General features: G+C 47.4%; 2 protein-coding genes across 4 annotated transcripts in view; both read right to left on the bottom strand.

Annotated features, from left to right (window-relative positions):
* LOC132232794 (acyl-coenzyme A synthetase ACSM1, mitochondrial-like) overlaps window positions 1–15610 on the bottom strand; it is a 187990-nt gene that overhangs the window by 145485 nt on the left and 26895 nt on the right. The gene's annotated exons all lie outside the window — the stretch shown is intronic.
* Window positions 1–15610, bottom strand: part of LOC132232795 (acyl-coenzyme A synthetase ACSM1, mitochondrial-like) — a 59498-nt gene that overhangs the window by 17125 nt on the left and 26763 nt on the right. For both annotated transcript variants that reach the window (XM_059692403.1, XM_059692402.1), the window contains exons 5-12: window positions 13247–13406; window positions 12180–12259; window positions 9582–9705; window positions 7254–7334; window positions 6666–6767; window positions 3124–3251; window positions 2023–2122; window positions 818–937 (exon numbers count right to left, since the gene is read on the bottom strand). In XM_059692403.1, coding sequence (XP_059548386.1) covers window positions 818–937; window positions 2023–2122; window positions 3124–3251; window positions 6666–6767; window positions 7254–7334; window positions 9582–9705; window positions 12180–12259; window positions 13247–13406 — 895 coding nt within the window. The remainder of the gene's footprint in view (window positions 1–817; window positions 938–2022; window positions 2123–3123; window positions 3252–6665; window positions 6768–7253; window positions 7335–9581; window positions 9706–12179; window positions 12260–13246; window positions 13407–15610) is intronic.

The following is a 15610-nucleotide window of genomic DNA, read 5'->3' as shown; positions in this document are numbered from 1 at the left end:
GCAAATTAAAATAAGCCAGTTGGAGAAAGATAAATATCACATGATCTCACTCATTTGTGAAATATAATGAACAACATAAACTGATGAACAAAAATAGAGCCAGAGAAAAAAAATATTTTAGAATATAATAGAAGTAATCCTGTTATTTGCAGATTTTTAATATCTCCTACAACTTTTGTGATATTATACTATGTTAGTACAGTTTTGGTAATATTATTATATTTAAAATCTTCTTTCTCTTGAAATAGTAATGTTTATTGCATGTAATATATTATATTTAAAATAATTTTTCTTGAAATGTTTATTGCATGTAACATTATTATATTTAAAATCGTTTTTCTTGAAATATTAATTTATTGCATGTAAAGGGCTAATTATTTTATATCTAAAAAGGAGAATGGACTGCATGTTCTAAGGATAAATATAATTTTGTTAACACTCATTTGTTGTGTACATAAATAAGTATGGAGTGGCAGTATCGAATGTATTTTTTAGTATGAATCATGTTTAAGAATCTTTAGAAAGCGGCTGATTTGGATGTCTTTGTCAAATTTTGAAGGATGTTAAATAGCCTCCTTGGATAGCTTTGGGCACTGGTCTGATATTTTTTGCCCTCAGGGTAATGTGCAGCACGTTTTGGGGTCCAACCCAGAATAGAGGTTCCATCCCATTCAGTTGCCTGCATCCACCCCTACGCCGAATTGCTTCTTCTGCAGAGAAAAATGCTCATTCTATGTTCGGTTTCAGCATCTCCCGGCCACCCCACCAGACTTGGGGCAGCAGAGCTTGGAAGGGCACGAGCATCGGCCCCACTCACCTTCCTCGGGTACTTGTACGGGGCTGTCACTGCCTTCACGTGCTCCTGCAGCTCCTTGGCGAGCTGGTCCGGGTCATGGGACAGAAACTGTGGGGTCAGGACAATGAAGGCCTTCACCACCTGCAACGCAGAACCAGAGCCGGGCCTCAGGGTGAGTGCCACCCAGTTGCCTGGTTTAAAAAGTAAGTGTTTATGCAATGAATGGCAGAGCAAGCTGACACCTGAGCCTTTGGAAAAGGACAAGGCCAGGTTCAAACACAAATACTTCCAATTTCTCCTCTTTCCCTTGCAAAATTACTTAACCTCAAATTCCTTCTCTGTGACATCCGCAGAGTACAGGCTCATCCCGTGGAGCTGATCATGGTGGCCTTATGTTCAGATTCCATGAGATGATACACATAAAACGTGCACCCAGTGTAACTTTATTATTACTCTCAGCATCATTGTTTTCATTATAATTTTTAACACTAATGTATGTACAGTTCTGTGTCTGGAACCTTGTGGGCATTTAATAATTATTGGTAGCTTATTGATCTTATTGTTTTCATTTTTTAAGTAGTTGTTGATTCTTTTTTTAAAAAAAAATACGTTTTTATTGATTTCAGAGAGGAAAGGAGGGGGAGAGATAGAAACATCAGTGATGAGAGAGAATCATCACTCTGCGTCCTCCTGCAAGCCCCCTACTGGGGATCTGGCCTGCAACCTGGCATGTGTCCTGACTGGGAATCACACCTGGTTCCTGGCTGACACTCAACCACTGAGCCACAAAGGCTGGGCTGAACTTATTGCTTTTATATTGTTATTTATGTCCCCATTTATGTTATTTATGTCCCTACTATGCACAGGCCTTGTACAGAGTAGGTGCTCAATAAATCCAATGAATGCATTGGAAACAGAGTGCTCAGATTTCCATCCTGGCTCCACCACAGTGCAATCCGGGCAACTTATTTAACTTCTTTATTGTGTCCCTTTGTCTATTAAAAGAGTATAATAAGTTAGAGTCTCTAACTCAATAGGTTGTTGTGAGGGTTAAATGAGCCAGCTCATCCAGTAGCTAGTCAGGATATCACGGATGATGCCACAGTGCCTCCTGCTGCCCACACGGTGTAAGGGCGCCGTGCATACCAACTGCTCTGGAAGTTTCTCCTGCACCAGCCTTCCAGTGCCCACACACAGACCCCATGATCTCCTGTCCTGCTCCTCACCTGCCCTCGGATCGGGTCCGGGCTGCTCACCACAACTGACTCAGCCACCGCCGGATGCTCAGCCAGGGCGTTCTCCACCTCTGCCGGCCCAATGCGGTACCTGGGGGACCAAGGGTTCCTGCTCTGGGTCTGAGCAGATGCCAGGGCTGAAGTGACCCAGGGCCTCCAATCCCATGTTTGGGAGTCACAGCTTCCCTGGGCACAGAGGGCAATTATCACGAGAGCCAGACGCCTGTGAAAAGGCTCTGCAATGGGACCAGGATGTGAAGACCTGGGAATTCCAGGTTCAGATGCTCCCAGGTCTCCCCTCACTGCCTCTGGTGGGCGGGTGGGGGTGGAAGGCTGTCCTCCTGGGGCTGTGGGCTGCCACCAGGAGCTTCCCAGCAGGACTCTTACTGTACTCTTGGGAGCCTCAAACTTTGTCTTAAAGTTTAGAGAAATTCTATCTCACTACATCAGAATCTCATTTAGAAATTTAAAAAGTAAAGCAACTTAATTTCCCTGATGCATCCAAGGGAAGTTGTTACTTGTGTCACTTTTTCTCCCTACATCACCTAAGCAGTAGGGACAACAGATCAGGAGCCACACTACCTCGGTTCAAATCTGGGCTTCTCCCTGCACTACCTTGGAAACTTTCAGCAACTTAGTTCACTTAGCAGTGACTCAGTGTTCTCATCTATAAAATAGGCACAATAATGGCATCTACTGGGTTAAGCAAAGCACAAATGAGTGTGCTTGCACACAGTAAGTACTCCATAAGCTTAGCTGCTGTTGTTGTTGTTGTTGTTCTGTGACATGTGTCCCATTCAATTAGAGGAACACAGAGAATAATTTCCCCCAACCAATGGGGACAGATAGGGGCTCAAATAAGGCCTCCCGTCACAATCCTATATCCCCTCTTTAAATTGCACATGTCTACTGTGGTTGTACTTCCAGGTCTTCTTGGCCTTTATTTTGATGTTGGGGGAGATGCACAGATACCCCGGGCCAGGGCCCTGTAGACATGGCTGCAACAGGAATAGGCTGAGGGTCCCATCCCCAGTGCATGGAGGAAATGTGAAGCAACCTAGAGCTGCCAGGCCCCAGGTCAGCCACACCTACCCAGAGGCATTGATGATGTCATCCTCCCTCCCCAGGAACCAGATGTAGTCCTCTTCATCTATAGTTGCTTTGTCCCCAGTGTTGTAAAAGTCCCCACACTCCACTTTGGCTGTCTTCACTGGGTCATTCTGCAAAGAGAACGGCACTCTTGTTAAAGGCTGTGGGATTAGAGATGTTGAGCTGCAACCTGGGGCTCAGACCTGGATTTGAATGCTGCTTCTCACTCCACCAGGCACCTGTGCAAATTTTGTAATCTCTCTGAGTCTATTTGCTTTACATGCAAACACTCAATGCATGCTACTGGTCAATAATGCACAAAACACACTGACAGTTGATATTAATATAACACAGTAGCTGAATAGAGGAAAGGTGTCAATAAACATTTGCTAAATGAATTTTCTTCCCCAAGTTCTATCTCATCTCATCCTCAAAGAAAGTTTATGGCCCTGGCAAGTGTGGCTCAGTTGGTTGAGCATCATCCCATGTACCAAAAGGTTGCTAGTTCACTTCCTGGTCAGGACACATGCCCAGGTTGTGGGCTTAGTCCCTAGTAGGGGGCATGCGGGATCTAGCTGGTCAATGTTTAATGAAATAATGGCAGAAAATATCTCTAACCTGGTGTAGGAAAAAGTCACACAAGTTCAGGAGGCACAGAGAACCCCAAGCAAGAAGAACCCAAACAGGCCCATGCCCCAACATATCATACTTAAAATGCCAAAAATTAAAAACCAAGAGAGAATCTTAAAGGCAGCAAAAGAAAAGCAAACTGTTATGTACAAAGGAGTTCCCATAAAGCTGACACCTGACTTCTCATCAGAAAATCTATAGACAAGAAGGGAATAGCATGAAGTACTCAAAGTAATGGAAAGCAAGGATCTGAAACCAAGATCACTATACCCAGCAAGGCTATCATTCAAAAAAGACAGTCAAATAAAGAGCTTCCTGGGCCAAAAAAAAAATAAAAAAGGCCAAAGGAATACATCACCACCAAGCCAGCATTACAAGAAATGCGATGGGCAGTGCTGTAATGAGAAGGAGAAACAGAGAGAGAAACCTACACATACAGAATTAAACTGGCAATAAATAAATACCTATTAATAACCCTAAATGTAAATTGATTAAATGGTTCAATCAAAAGGCATAGGATAACTGAATGGATACAAAAATATGAGCCAACTATATACTGTCTATTAGATTCCCACCTCAGAACAAAAGACATACACAGGATGAGAGTGAAGGAATGGAAAAAAGTTTTCCATGCAAATGGAAAGGTTAAAAAAAAACAAAAACGTGAAAGTAGCATACTCATATCTGGCAAAATAGACTTCAAAATGAAGGCCCTCACAAAAGACAACAAAGATCACTACATAATACTAAAGGAATGGATCCAACAAGAGGATAGAACCCTGGTAAACATATACACACCCAATATAGGAGCACCTAAATATATTCCAAAAACTGCTAGAGGACTTTAACAGAGAGATTGACAACAATGCAGTCATAGCAGGGGACTTTAACACCCTGCTGACTTCACTGGATAGATCTTCCAGACAAAAACATGACAAGAAAACAGTGACTCTAAAGGACACACCGGATCAGATGGATTTAATTGACATTTATAGAACATTTCACCCCAAAGCAGCAGAATATGCATTCTTCTGAAGTGCACATGGATCATTCACAAAGATAGACCACATGTTAGGACACAAAACAAGTCTCTAGAAGTTCAAGAAGATAGAAATCATATCACGCAACTTCTCATATCACAGTAGAATGAAATTAGAAATCTACTACAGTAAAAGCACCCCAAAAACATTCAAACACATGAAGGCTAAATAGCATGTTATTAAGCAAAGAATGGGTTACCAATGAAATCCTATATAATAAAGAGGTAATATATAAATTAACCCTCACACCCTCACAAGATGGCTGCCTACAACTAGGCCAGCAGGGGGGTTAGTGAGGACGACCAAATGACTGAACAAGCAGGCTGTGTGGGGCAATCAGGCCGACAGGGGAGGCAGTTGGGGGCAACCAGGCCAGCAGGGTGGAGCAGTTGGGGGTGATTAGGCTGTCAGGGGAGGCAGTTATGGGCAACCAGGCCGGCAGAGGGGGCAGTAAGTGGTGACCAGGCTGGTGAAGGGGGACAGTTAGGAACGACCAGGCTGGAAGGGAGATGGCAATTGGGGACAACATGGCTGGCAGCAGGGGGCAGTTAGGGGCAAGCAGGCCAGCACGCAGAGGCAGTGAGGGGCAATCAGGCCAGTGGAGGGGAGCAGTTAGGGGTGACGAGGCAGGCAGGCAGGTGAGTGAGTAGGAACCAGTGGTCCAAGATTTTGAGAGGGATGTCCAAATGCAGGTTTAGGCCTGATTCCCAGGATGGGGCCTAAACCTGCAGTCGGACATCCCCCAAGGGGTCCCAGATTGGAGAGGGTGCAGGCTGGGCTGAGGGAACCATCCACCACCCCCATGCACAAATTTTGTGCACCGGGTCTCTAGTCAAGAAATAAATTTTTAAAAACTTACTGGAAACAAATGAAAATGAACACACAACAACCTAAAATCTCTGAGACACAGCAAATGCAGTGAGGGAAATCCATAGCACTACAGGCATACCTCAAAAAACAAGAAAAATTACCAATAAACTATTTAACCCTTCAACTTAAAGAACTAGAAAGATCAAGAAAAACGCAGAGTAAGTACAAAAAGGGAGATAATAAAGATTAGAGCAGAAATAAATAACATACATAACATTAAAAAAATACAAAAAAATTAAAGAAACCAAGAGCTGGCTCTTTAAAAAGATAAAGATAATTGATGAATAGTTTAGCCAGCGTTTTTTACTGTTGATTGATAGTATGAGGAGCAACGTCCCCTGGAGGCCAGAGTGATGACAACAGTGAAACCAGGAGAGAGACCCTCTGATGGCTGTTCTTTTGGAGAAAGGAGGTGGAATCTGAGATCAATTTCAGGTGTGCCCACCCTTCCATGGCCCATCTTAAAAACTGAGGATATCCTCTGGGATACTACCCAGTGAGGGCTAGGGGTTATCTGGTCAGTTTCCTTAGAGCCCATCACAGGTTCTGTAATCCCTGGATTTCCCATGAGGCTTTGGGGCTGAAAGACATGGGTTTGAATCTTAGATTTGCCGTTTACTTGTCATGGGGAAACACATGACTCCTACAGTCCGCAGGCGGTGTGTCTGAGAAGTGGGGGAGGGGAGGCCTCAGGAGGCTCAGGACAGTGACTAGGTTTGTTTACACCCTGTTGGTAAACTGGATGGTAGGACATGAACCCAGCTGAAGCCGGCATTCTTAATCAGCAGCCCCAAGTCTGATGATCCTGAAGCCAGGCTTCTCTACCCCATCAGTGCTACATGGGTTAGGAGGGGAAAGGCTGTGAGCTTTGGGGGAACAGGACCTGGCTTCACTGAACTGGGGCACATAAAGGAGATGGGGGGGTCTCAGGATGCAGAGTTGAGTCCCCTCCCTTCTCGCTGCAGGGGTGCCCAGGACAGGGAGTGGCAGGCAGGGCGCCCTCACCTCATACAACATGAACAGGCCAATGGGCTTGGTGGGCTTGATCCTGATACCAAGGTTGCCCTCAGTGTTGGGCGGCAGGATGTTGCCGTCGTCGTCGATGACCTGGAGCAAGAGGTGTGTGAGTCCCCCTGCAGGGCTCCCAGCACTCCTGCCCACCCAAGCTCTGCCTGGCCTATGCGTGTGACACCAGTGGGGCCATGGGGAGGTCCCTGGCAGAAAACTTGACGAAACTGTCAAGTCTTTGAAATCAGCAAGTCACGGGTGTGTTTGTTTCCTGGTACGTGGACATTGCATGTGTCTTCAAGCTACAAAACAGGGTCAGGACAAGCTAAAAGCCCCGGCGGGTGGACAGAGCTGCCGGCACTCCTCCAGGTCCCGTGTGCCACGGCTGTGTGTGCCTCGGCTGGCACGGTGAGCTGCACTGGTGCCCACAGTGCTGAAACCTCCCAGGAAATCAGAGGGAACTAGGAGGAGAGGAGGAAGGACATCGCGCGCAGGGGGCACAGCTGCTTCTGCCCCCTGGTGTCACACGGGGTCTGTTCCCAGCTGAGCCCTCAGTGCTCCCTGGCCCCGCCTTTAGCACCAAACCTGGACGTCGAAGGGTGGGATGGCTTTCCCCATGGAACCGGGCTTGACTGGTGATCCCCGGGGGGTGCCACAAGTCAATCCCTGTGCACAAAAGGAAGAAAATACCAGTGGTCAAAGGGTGCAGGCGGATCACAGAGCAGCAAGAACCATACACAGCACCCCTGCTCATAGAGCCTGTGGGGAGCTGGAAGCTCTGCATCCTGGGCCACAGGGTCCCGTGGGGGAGGCCGAGAAAGGAGCAAAGGGCTGAGGTTGGGGCTGTGGGCGGGTTGTGGGTGGGGGAGTGCCCACTGCACGCCAGGCTTCTGTCCATTTGACCAACACTTACTCAAGACTGCAGCTGACAGGCTCCCTGCCCCATCTGCCCTCGGGGCTGCGCTGAAATCACTTAGGTTGCTCCTCTGCCACCACTCCCACCCCATTGCCCTCCTGGTGACCTCTGCCTCCTTCCTGGTTCTCTGAAGATACCATCTGTCCTAGAGGGAAGCCTTCACAGTCAGAAGATGAGGTGATGCCCTGGGTCTCCTCTGTCAGAGGGGCCAGGCCTGCACCCCCTCTCAGAGCCTGCGGGGCAGGAAGCTGCACGGGCCACACCCATGAGCTCACCTGGCTCCTCAGGGCAACCAGCCCAGACTCAGGCCCCAGGAGAAGGCCTGGGCGATCCTCCTTCAGTGGTACTTTCCTCGCATTTCTGTTGTCACCAACAGGGCATTATACTGACTTTTGCAGGTGTTTCCCTCCATAGATAACAAGCATCTGAGCATAGAGACGGCCCCTTTGGCTCTGCACCCCTGACACCTGGCGCATGACCCCCCACATCAGTGAGGACAGTGGGCTGGCCCTGGGGGATGTGCTGGCTGGGCACAGCCCGGGGGGCGAACACACCCCTTCTCCTCCCCTCGCCACCACCAGCAGGGTTGGCATTCTGTGCTGGGCTGCATATCTGGCGCTTCAGCCACATGGATAGGAAGGTACTGACATCAGGCCAGGTCTTAGATATGGTCTCATGTCCCCTTCCCAGCACGCAGGCCTTCTTTCTCAGAAGGCCCGGAAGTCTCATTCCAAATTTGGGAGACCAAGGACTGGAAAAAGTATAAATAAAGAGAGTTTCCTCCATATTGTGGGCCCAGAATTTGAAAGACACATTTTTCTCTGGGCCTGCACAGAATTTAATAATAAAATGTAACTCCTGTAGTCAGCACTGCAGTTCAGCCTCTGCTTCAGCAGGGTGCTGTAACTGTAGTCACTGGCCAGCTTAATAAAGGCTCCTAAATTTTGATCTGAGTCCCTGGTGGTCATCTCCGCGGGTCACCCCATTTCAATTCTATTCCCATTTTGGACACTGAGAAGTGGAGCTTCTGGCAGGGCCCACCTATGCCGATGGGCTTGAAGCTGCCATGGGCGATGCTGAGAGGAACTGATACCTGAACTCCTGGGAGAGGAAGGCCACCCTCTCCAAGCTGCTGTTCACACTTCAGGACACGGAATCGCCCACAGGTGAGCGAGCAGGTTGCAAGGGCTTTGGGAAATGAGGCTCCGGGCAGCGAGGAGGGAGTATTCTGTAGCTTCAAACAGTGGATGCAAAGCGACTGGGGTTATGGGTGTAGCGTGTGCTTCTCTTTTTCCAAAAGTGAACTGGGAGTCATGCAAGGTCAGGCCTCGAGCCCTCACATTTCTCAGGCCTGGAAGAGGACCACTTAACTGACTAAAATAAAACTTTTTTTTTTTTTTTCAAAAAACAACACGCCGTCAGACAACTATGTGAATTAGGACCAAAAGAGCCTGCCCTACAGGTCGTGAGAGGGGGTGACTCTGTGAGCTGACGAGATAGTGAGAGGCGGGGAGAGTGGCTGTGTCACCACTAGGGGGTTGAAGATGCCAGCATGGCAGACTGCACCGCCTGCCCACTGTGAGCTCAGTGATCACCTTGGGGGTCACGGTGTGTGTGTGTGTGTGTGTGTGTGTGTGTGTGTGTGTGTGTGTGTGTGTGTGTGATGCCCTTGCTCGCTCCTCCACTCCTGCTCCTGCCGCACAATCAAACGTGTGTGCTGCCCTCATACACACCCAGAGGTGAGCTTCCAGGCCCAGCTCCTGCCTGTCCTCAGACCCCTTTGGAAGGTTTTCTCCAATAGTCGTCAGCACACTGAGGTCTTGACAAGTCAAAGACTGTGTGTGAATCCTCTCTCTGCAAACTGACTCGTGGCCAATCAGCCTGGAACTCCAGAGCCGCCCTCTGCTGGCTGTGCGCACAGTGGGGCCTGTGCACAGGCTCTGACAGATTCACCTCCTCTGCTGGGCTGGGTGGCCCAGAGCGGCCCGTCCACCTACCGTTTCCGACTGTCCGTAGAGCTGGTGGACCAGAAGGCCTGTCCGTTGTCTCCACTTCTCTTGCTCCTCGGGCAGCACGGCCTCTCCACCAGTAGAGCAATGCTCCAGAGTGGGGAACCTGAGGCTTGGGGGAGACAAGGTGTCCACAGAGCTTCAGGGCAGACATCTGGCTCTCCCCCCTCCCCCACCCCCACACCTCTCCTGGGACACAGAGTCAGGAGTGGTGGACAAGGGGGTGGTTTTCTCCAAAGTAGGTAAAATGAACAGAGTCTCCAGTGGAGTCAGTGATGCCCTGATTGGATTTTTACTGGGTTTGGACCAAGTTCATCATCTGAGGAATGTTGCAAAGAGTAGCTGTCATATGAGCTTTGAAACACAGATAGAGGCAGACTCCAAGGGCATGTTGGGATGGAGGTTTCATGAATAAATGCAAGTTGTATTTCAGAGTTAGCTTCATAAGGGTACTTGTTCAACTCCTTGACATTTTAACTCTGTTAAAAGTTATTAGGTCTGATTTTTGAAGCAGCCATTTCCATTTTAGAGTCTCTAAAATATACATAAGTGCCCATTAGGTTCAAAGACAAGATTGCAGTTTAGCTCAAAATTAATCTATAAAAACGGGGAAATACAAAATAAAACTATAGCAAAATAACACTACATCCATCAGATTGGTAAAAATTAAAGACTCTGACACGAACAAATGTTGCCAAAGATGTGGAACAAGGGAATCCTGCCCCCCTGCTAGTGGGCGCACAGGACGATGGGATACTTTGGAAAATGGGTGGTAGGATGCGGTGTCACTGTGACTCAGCAATTTCTCCTAGAAAGACCCCACACAAATGAGTGCTGATGTGCACAGGGTGAATGTGCAAGAACAGTGTCAGTCATCAGCAGCCCTCAACTGCAAACCACCCAGATGTCCATTAGTGGTAGAACAGAATGAAGAAAATATGGACTTTTTATAAAATGAGATATTATATAGCAATAAACGTTAGCTACAGCAACATGATGCAACATGGGCACATCTTAGAAATATAACGTTGTAAAAAAAAGCCAGACATTACAGAATAATATGATTACAAAGCTCACAAGCAAGTAAAAGAGACTAATATTTCCTTAGGAGGTAAACTACAAGTGGTGGGGGGGGAGCGGGAGAAAAACACACACAAATGAGTGGACACCATAAAAGTCAAGACAGTGAGTTCCTGTAAGAAGTTGGAGAGGTCTGAGTAGGTCACTGGGTGCTGGTGATGTTCTCTTATTGTGTCTCGAATGAGTGGTTACATATTGGTTTAATTTTCAACAATTTCTTAATCTACAAATTTGTGTCATATGTATTTTTCTGAATGTTTGTTATTTCACAATAAAAAAATATTTTAAAAAAGAAAAAAACCGACATTGAGGCAAGGCTCACTGTTTCATTTGGATCTGAGTCCTGCTTAATAAACTAATTAGACTGGCTGATAATTATCGCTACCAGCATTTCACACACACACACGTACACTAGCTCTCACTGTCCTCAAAGAACCAGAGTTAAAACAGTCAGACTGTCACCATCCTTGGCTGGTGATTGAAAGAAACAGCCGGTTTGGCTCGGTGGATAGAGCATAGGCCTGCAGACTGGAAGGTCCCAGGTTCGATTCCGGTCAAGGGCATGTACCTGGGTTGCGGGTACATCCCCAGTAGGAGATGTGCAGGAGGCAGCTGATGGATATTTCTCTCTCATCGATGTTTCTAACTCTCTATCTCTCTCCCTTCCTCTCTGTAAAAAATCAATAAAATATATTAAAAAAAAAAAAAAAAAAGAAAGAAAGAAACAGAGCCAGGGGAGAGGCTGACAATGTGGAGCACAGGCAGCTGGGAAGCAGAGGCCTGTTTGCTTCACCAGTGAACTCCAGTTTCACACCCAAGAAATGGCAGCACAGTCCCCCTCAAGGGGATTAACACTGCTCCCTCCCCACTCTGGGTTGGGATTGTGTGTGAGAGGGGGATGGGGGAGGTCAGGAAATGCCCAGTAAAGTCAAAATGGCACAGGGGGAGGTGTGGGACCACAGAGGCTGTCAGTCTAACCTGGGAAAGGATCTTTGGCTGGGGGTGGGCCCAGTGCATGCCGCTGGAATCTTGGGAAGTTAGTGGGTTGTTTTGAAAAAGCTCCTGGTTGAGGCCCGGGGTGGGGGGGGGGGGGGTAATGCTGGCTTTCTCTCTTGCCTGGGACCCCACTGACCCAATTTGTTCCTGTCCCCTCCCGCCCAGGAGCAGAGGACCATGCAGGTCTGGAGACCACCTGGGCTGGGGGAGACTTCCAGGCCGAAGGATCATAAAGCAGAAACTCTGGGCATTGGCCTTTGCGTTGGCCTGTTGAAGAGGAGACTGGACTTTTTCCAGGGCAGGGCCCAGGGAGATGGGGCATTGGGAAGCCGGGAGGAGAACTCCATTGATGTTACCTAACAAATAAACCACATTGCACATCGATCCTTAACATTCTTTCCTCCAAACCCCATAGAAGAGCCTGTTCCCCACCAACAACAAGACCACAGTGAAATAGACGCCTTTAAATCCTACCCAAAGACTGTGATTACAACAGCCACGTCTACATACCTGCCAAAATTCTCCTGCAGAATCATTCGATATACGGAGGGCGCAGCAAAGTACTGGGTGATGGGGTATTTAAAGAGTGTCTACAAGGTGAACAGAGAAAAATTTTATATTTATAGTTAAGATGAAAAATACTGGCCAAAAACAACAACAACAACAAAATACTGGCCAATTATTACCATTTTTATTCTGATCTCCCTTCTAAGAGAGCACATTTATTCATTTGTTAATTCTTCCAGTATCTATATATTTAACATGCATGTGTTTATGGACTGAGGGAGTTGCGTTGATGAGAAGTGAGAGACTGATAATACAGAAGAAAGGGTATAATGGATTAAAGATGAGCAGTGAGGGGCTCCAATGGAAGGGCCTGGAGAAGAACAGGCTCCACAGTGGTGAGGGGACGGGCTGGGAATTGAGTGGCGGAGAGGGAGGTATGTGGAAGGAAAGCAAGGGTGCAGTGAGTGGAGACGCAAACAGCATGTTCAGGAGCAGGGCAGTCATTTGAAAGGGTTTATGGAGGCAACTTCAATCGTCACCATGATGTGCTCATAACAATAACAGCAACTGCTACCAGTTCCTGAGTGTTTTCAGGTGCAGGCCTCAGGGCTAACCACTTTATATACTTTGCCTGTATCATCTCAATATTCCCAACAATTTTATGAGGTAGTAATTATTAAAACACCCATCTTACAGGTGAGGAGACTGAGCTCAGAGAGGTAAGGTTACCCCTAACAATGTTAAAGGTCTGAAAAGGAGCTAGAACCATCCTATTCCAAGGGCTCTGGTTTGAAACACTTCAATAAATTCACACGCACACACCAGCTACCTGGCCCTGGAGGAGCCAGGAGACCTGAGATTGTTCTGGTTGCTTTCATTTCTCAAAATGTGTATTCTGGGAGACTCACTGACTGATTCAAAGCCTCACATTTGAGACCCCCAGAGCCCAGGTTCTATCACCCTAATGGGCTTCTTTGTTACATACTCTCTTCTCAGCAGGGACCAGCTCTTGAGCTTGAAGCATGAGTTTCTCCTGGAGTTTGTTCACACTGAGAGATTAGTCCTCTTACCTCCACAATGACCTTAGGGTCAAACTGGGGCAGATGGTGGTTGAAGACTGTAGACCCTGCTGTCCATGGTTCAAACATGTTCTCCATGGTAGCCACAATCCAGCCTGGATCTGACAGGCACCAGAAGACATCAGAGGCCTTCAGCTGCAGTACTTCCCTGCTGACTCCAAAATACAGTGGCCTCAGCTTTGTAACCACAGGAGGATGTGACTGAGGGCTCGGGAATCTGGTTCTCAGACAGCGAGCCACCCGTCTCACTCTCAAGTCATGTGGTTTGTGTGGGGCTCCAGACTCACTCCCACCCCAGTCCCAAAGGCACCCCAATCGGATTTCCTGGTCACATGCCACTTCAACTGGTCCAATCAGAATGATCCTTAAGGCTGGGAATACTGGGATGAAGTCTGTTGCTCTTTCTCTGGATTCACATCTGTTATTGGTAGTTTTGGGCAATGCTGGCAGCCATCGGGGATAATAAGGGAGGGGCCTTTCTGAGAACAGAATCAAAACATAACAGAAAGAGCCCTACCTGGTTTGTCTCAGTGTTTAGAACATTGAACCCACGGACTGAAGGGTCTTGGGTTTGATTCTGGTTAAGGGCATGTACTTCATTTGCAGGCAGCCCTGGTTGGGGTGCATGTGGGAGGCAACCAATTGATGTGTCTCTCTTACATCAATGTTTCTCTCTCTCTGTCTCTCCCCCTCCCACACTCTCTAAAAATCAATGAAAAACAAACATCCTCATGTGAGGATTAACCAATTAATAATAAACAAACAGGGGGTGGGGTGGGCTTGAAGGAGGGAATGGGGGAGAAGGGAACATATGTAATACTTTGAACAATAAAGATTTAATTTTTTAAAACACACACACACACAACAGAAACAGCTGGTAGATGGAGAGACAGAAAATTGAATCCAGGGGCTACTCAGCTAGGTCTGAAGCATTTCTCCACCCTACTCTTACTGCTTCTGAGAGACCTCTGTGTGCATAACTCCTTGAGAAAAACTCAGCTCTCCCAAGAGGAGCTGTGGCTTTGAAGAGCTCTTCTATTAGTAGGGAGGGGCCTGGAGAGCCATTCACACTCCCTGTTCCCATCTCTCTGAGGGCTGTGGCACACCCACAGGAAATTACACGCTAGGGACCTCTGTTCTGAGCTTCAGACCCAACTGCCCACTGAGCATCTCTTCTGGGACGTCTCTCGGTCATCTCAAACCCACAGCATCCTAATCTCTCCTGCCTCCCTGGACTAATTCTTCTCCAGTGCTCTCTGTGTTTCAGTGAATGTCATTACTGTGCAAACTCAAAACCTGGGAGTCCACCTTGATTCTCCAGCCCCTCCTCCCTCCCACATCTAGCCAGCACACCTTCCCATTCTAGCTCCTAAAATCTCAGACTTCTTAAATTCCTTCGTGTCCCCAGCACCTTGTCCAAGCCACCACCATCTTGCACCTAAATTATTCAAGACCCTCTAACACAGTGGTTCTCAACCTTCTTAATGTCGTGACTCTTTAATACAGTTCCTCATGTTGTGGTGACCCCCAACCATAAAATTATTTTCGTTGCTACTTCATAGCTGTAATTTTTCCTACTGTAAACAATATGTAATTATATGTGTGTTTTCCGATGGTCTTAGGTGACCCCTGTGAAAGGGACATTTGACCCCCAAAGGTGTTGAGACCCACAGGTTGAGAACCGCTGCTCTAACAGGTCTTTTGAAATCTATTCTTTTTCCAAGCCAATCTCCACCCTGCAGCCACAGTGATCTTTTCAAAATACAAATTGGATTGCGTCTCTCCCTTGTTAACAACCTTTCAATACCGCCAATAAGCTTATTGTTTTCCCAATAAGCTCAGTCTCTACACCAAAGTCCCCACGACCCTGTGTGCTCTGGACCCCACTCACTCTCTCAGCTCCTCCCATCTGTACCTCCCTGACATGTTGAGCAGCAGCTCCTCTCAAGTCTCTATGAGTGCTACTTTTAAAAATACATTTTTATTGATTTCAGAGAGAAAGGGACAGGGAAAGGGAGATAGAAACATCAATGGTGAAGAGAATCATTGATTGACTGCCTCCTGCATGCCCCACACCATGGATGGATCCCGCAACCTGGGCACGTGCCCTCACCTGCCATTGAGCCATGACCTCCTGGTTCATAGGTTGATGGTCAGTCACTGATCCACGCCGGCTGGGCTATGAATGCTACCTTTTATATCTTTGCGCCTTTGCTTGTGTTATTCTGACGTCACAGAAAACTCTCCCCTTCTTTCCACCCCCATTCCTCCAGGGTTTTGCTGATCAAGTAATATCATTAGCACAGATACCCAGTGTCCACAAGACACCTTCTCTGCCCCCTGCTCTGCTTTATA

The sequence above is a fragment of the Myotis daubentonii genome, chromosome 4 (genome assembly GCF_963259705.1).
Source record: "Myotis daubentonii chromosome 4, mMyoDau2.1, whole genome shotgun sequence".
NCBI lineage: Eukaryota > Metazoa > Chordata > Mammalia > Chiroptera > Vespertilionidae > Myotis > Myotis daubentonii.
Note: the sequence above shows the minus strand (reverse complement) of the source record. Positions and strands in the feature narration are given on the sequence as shown.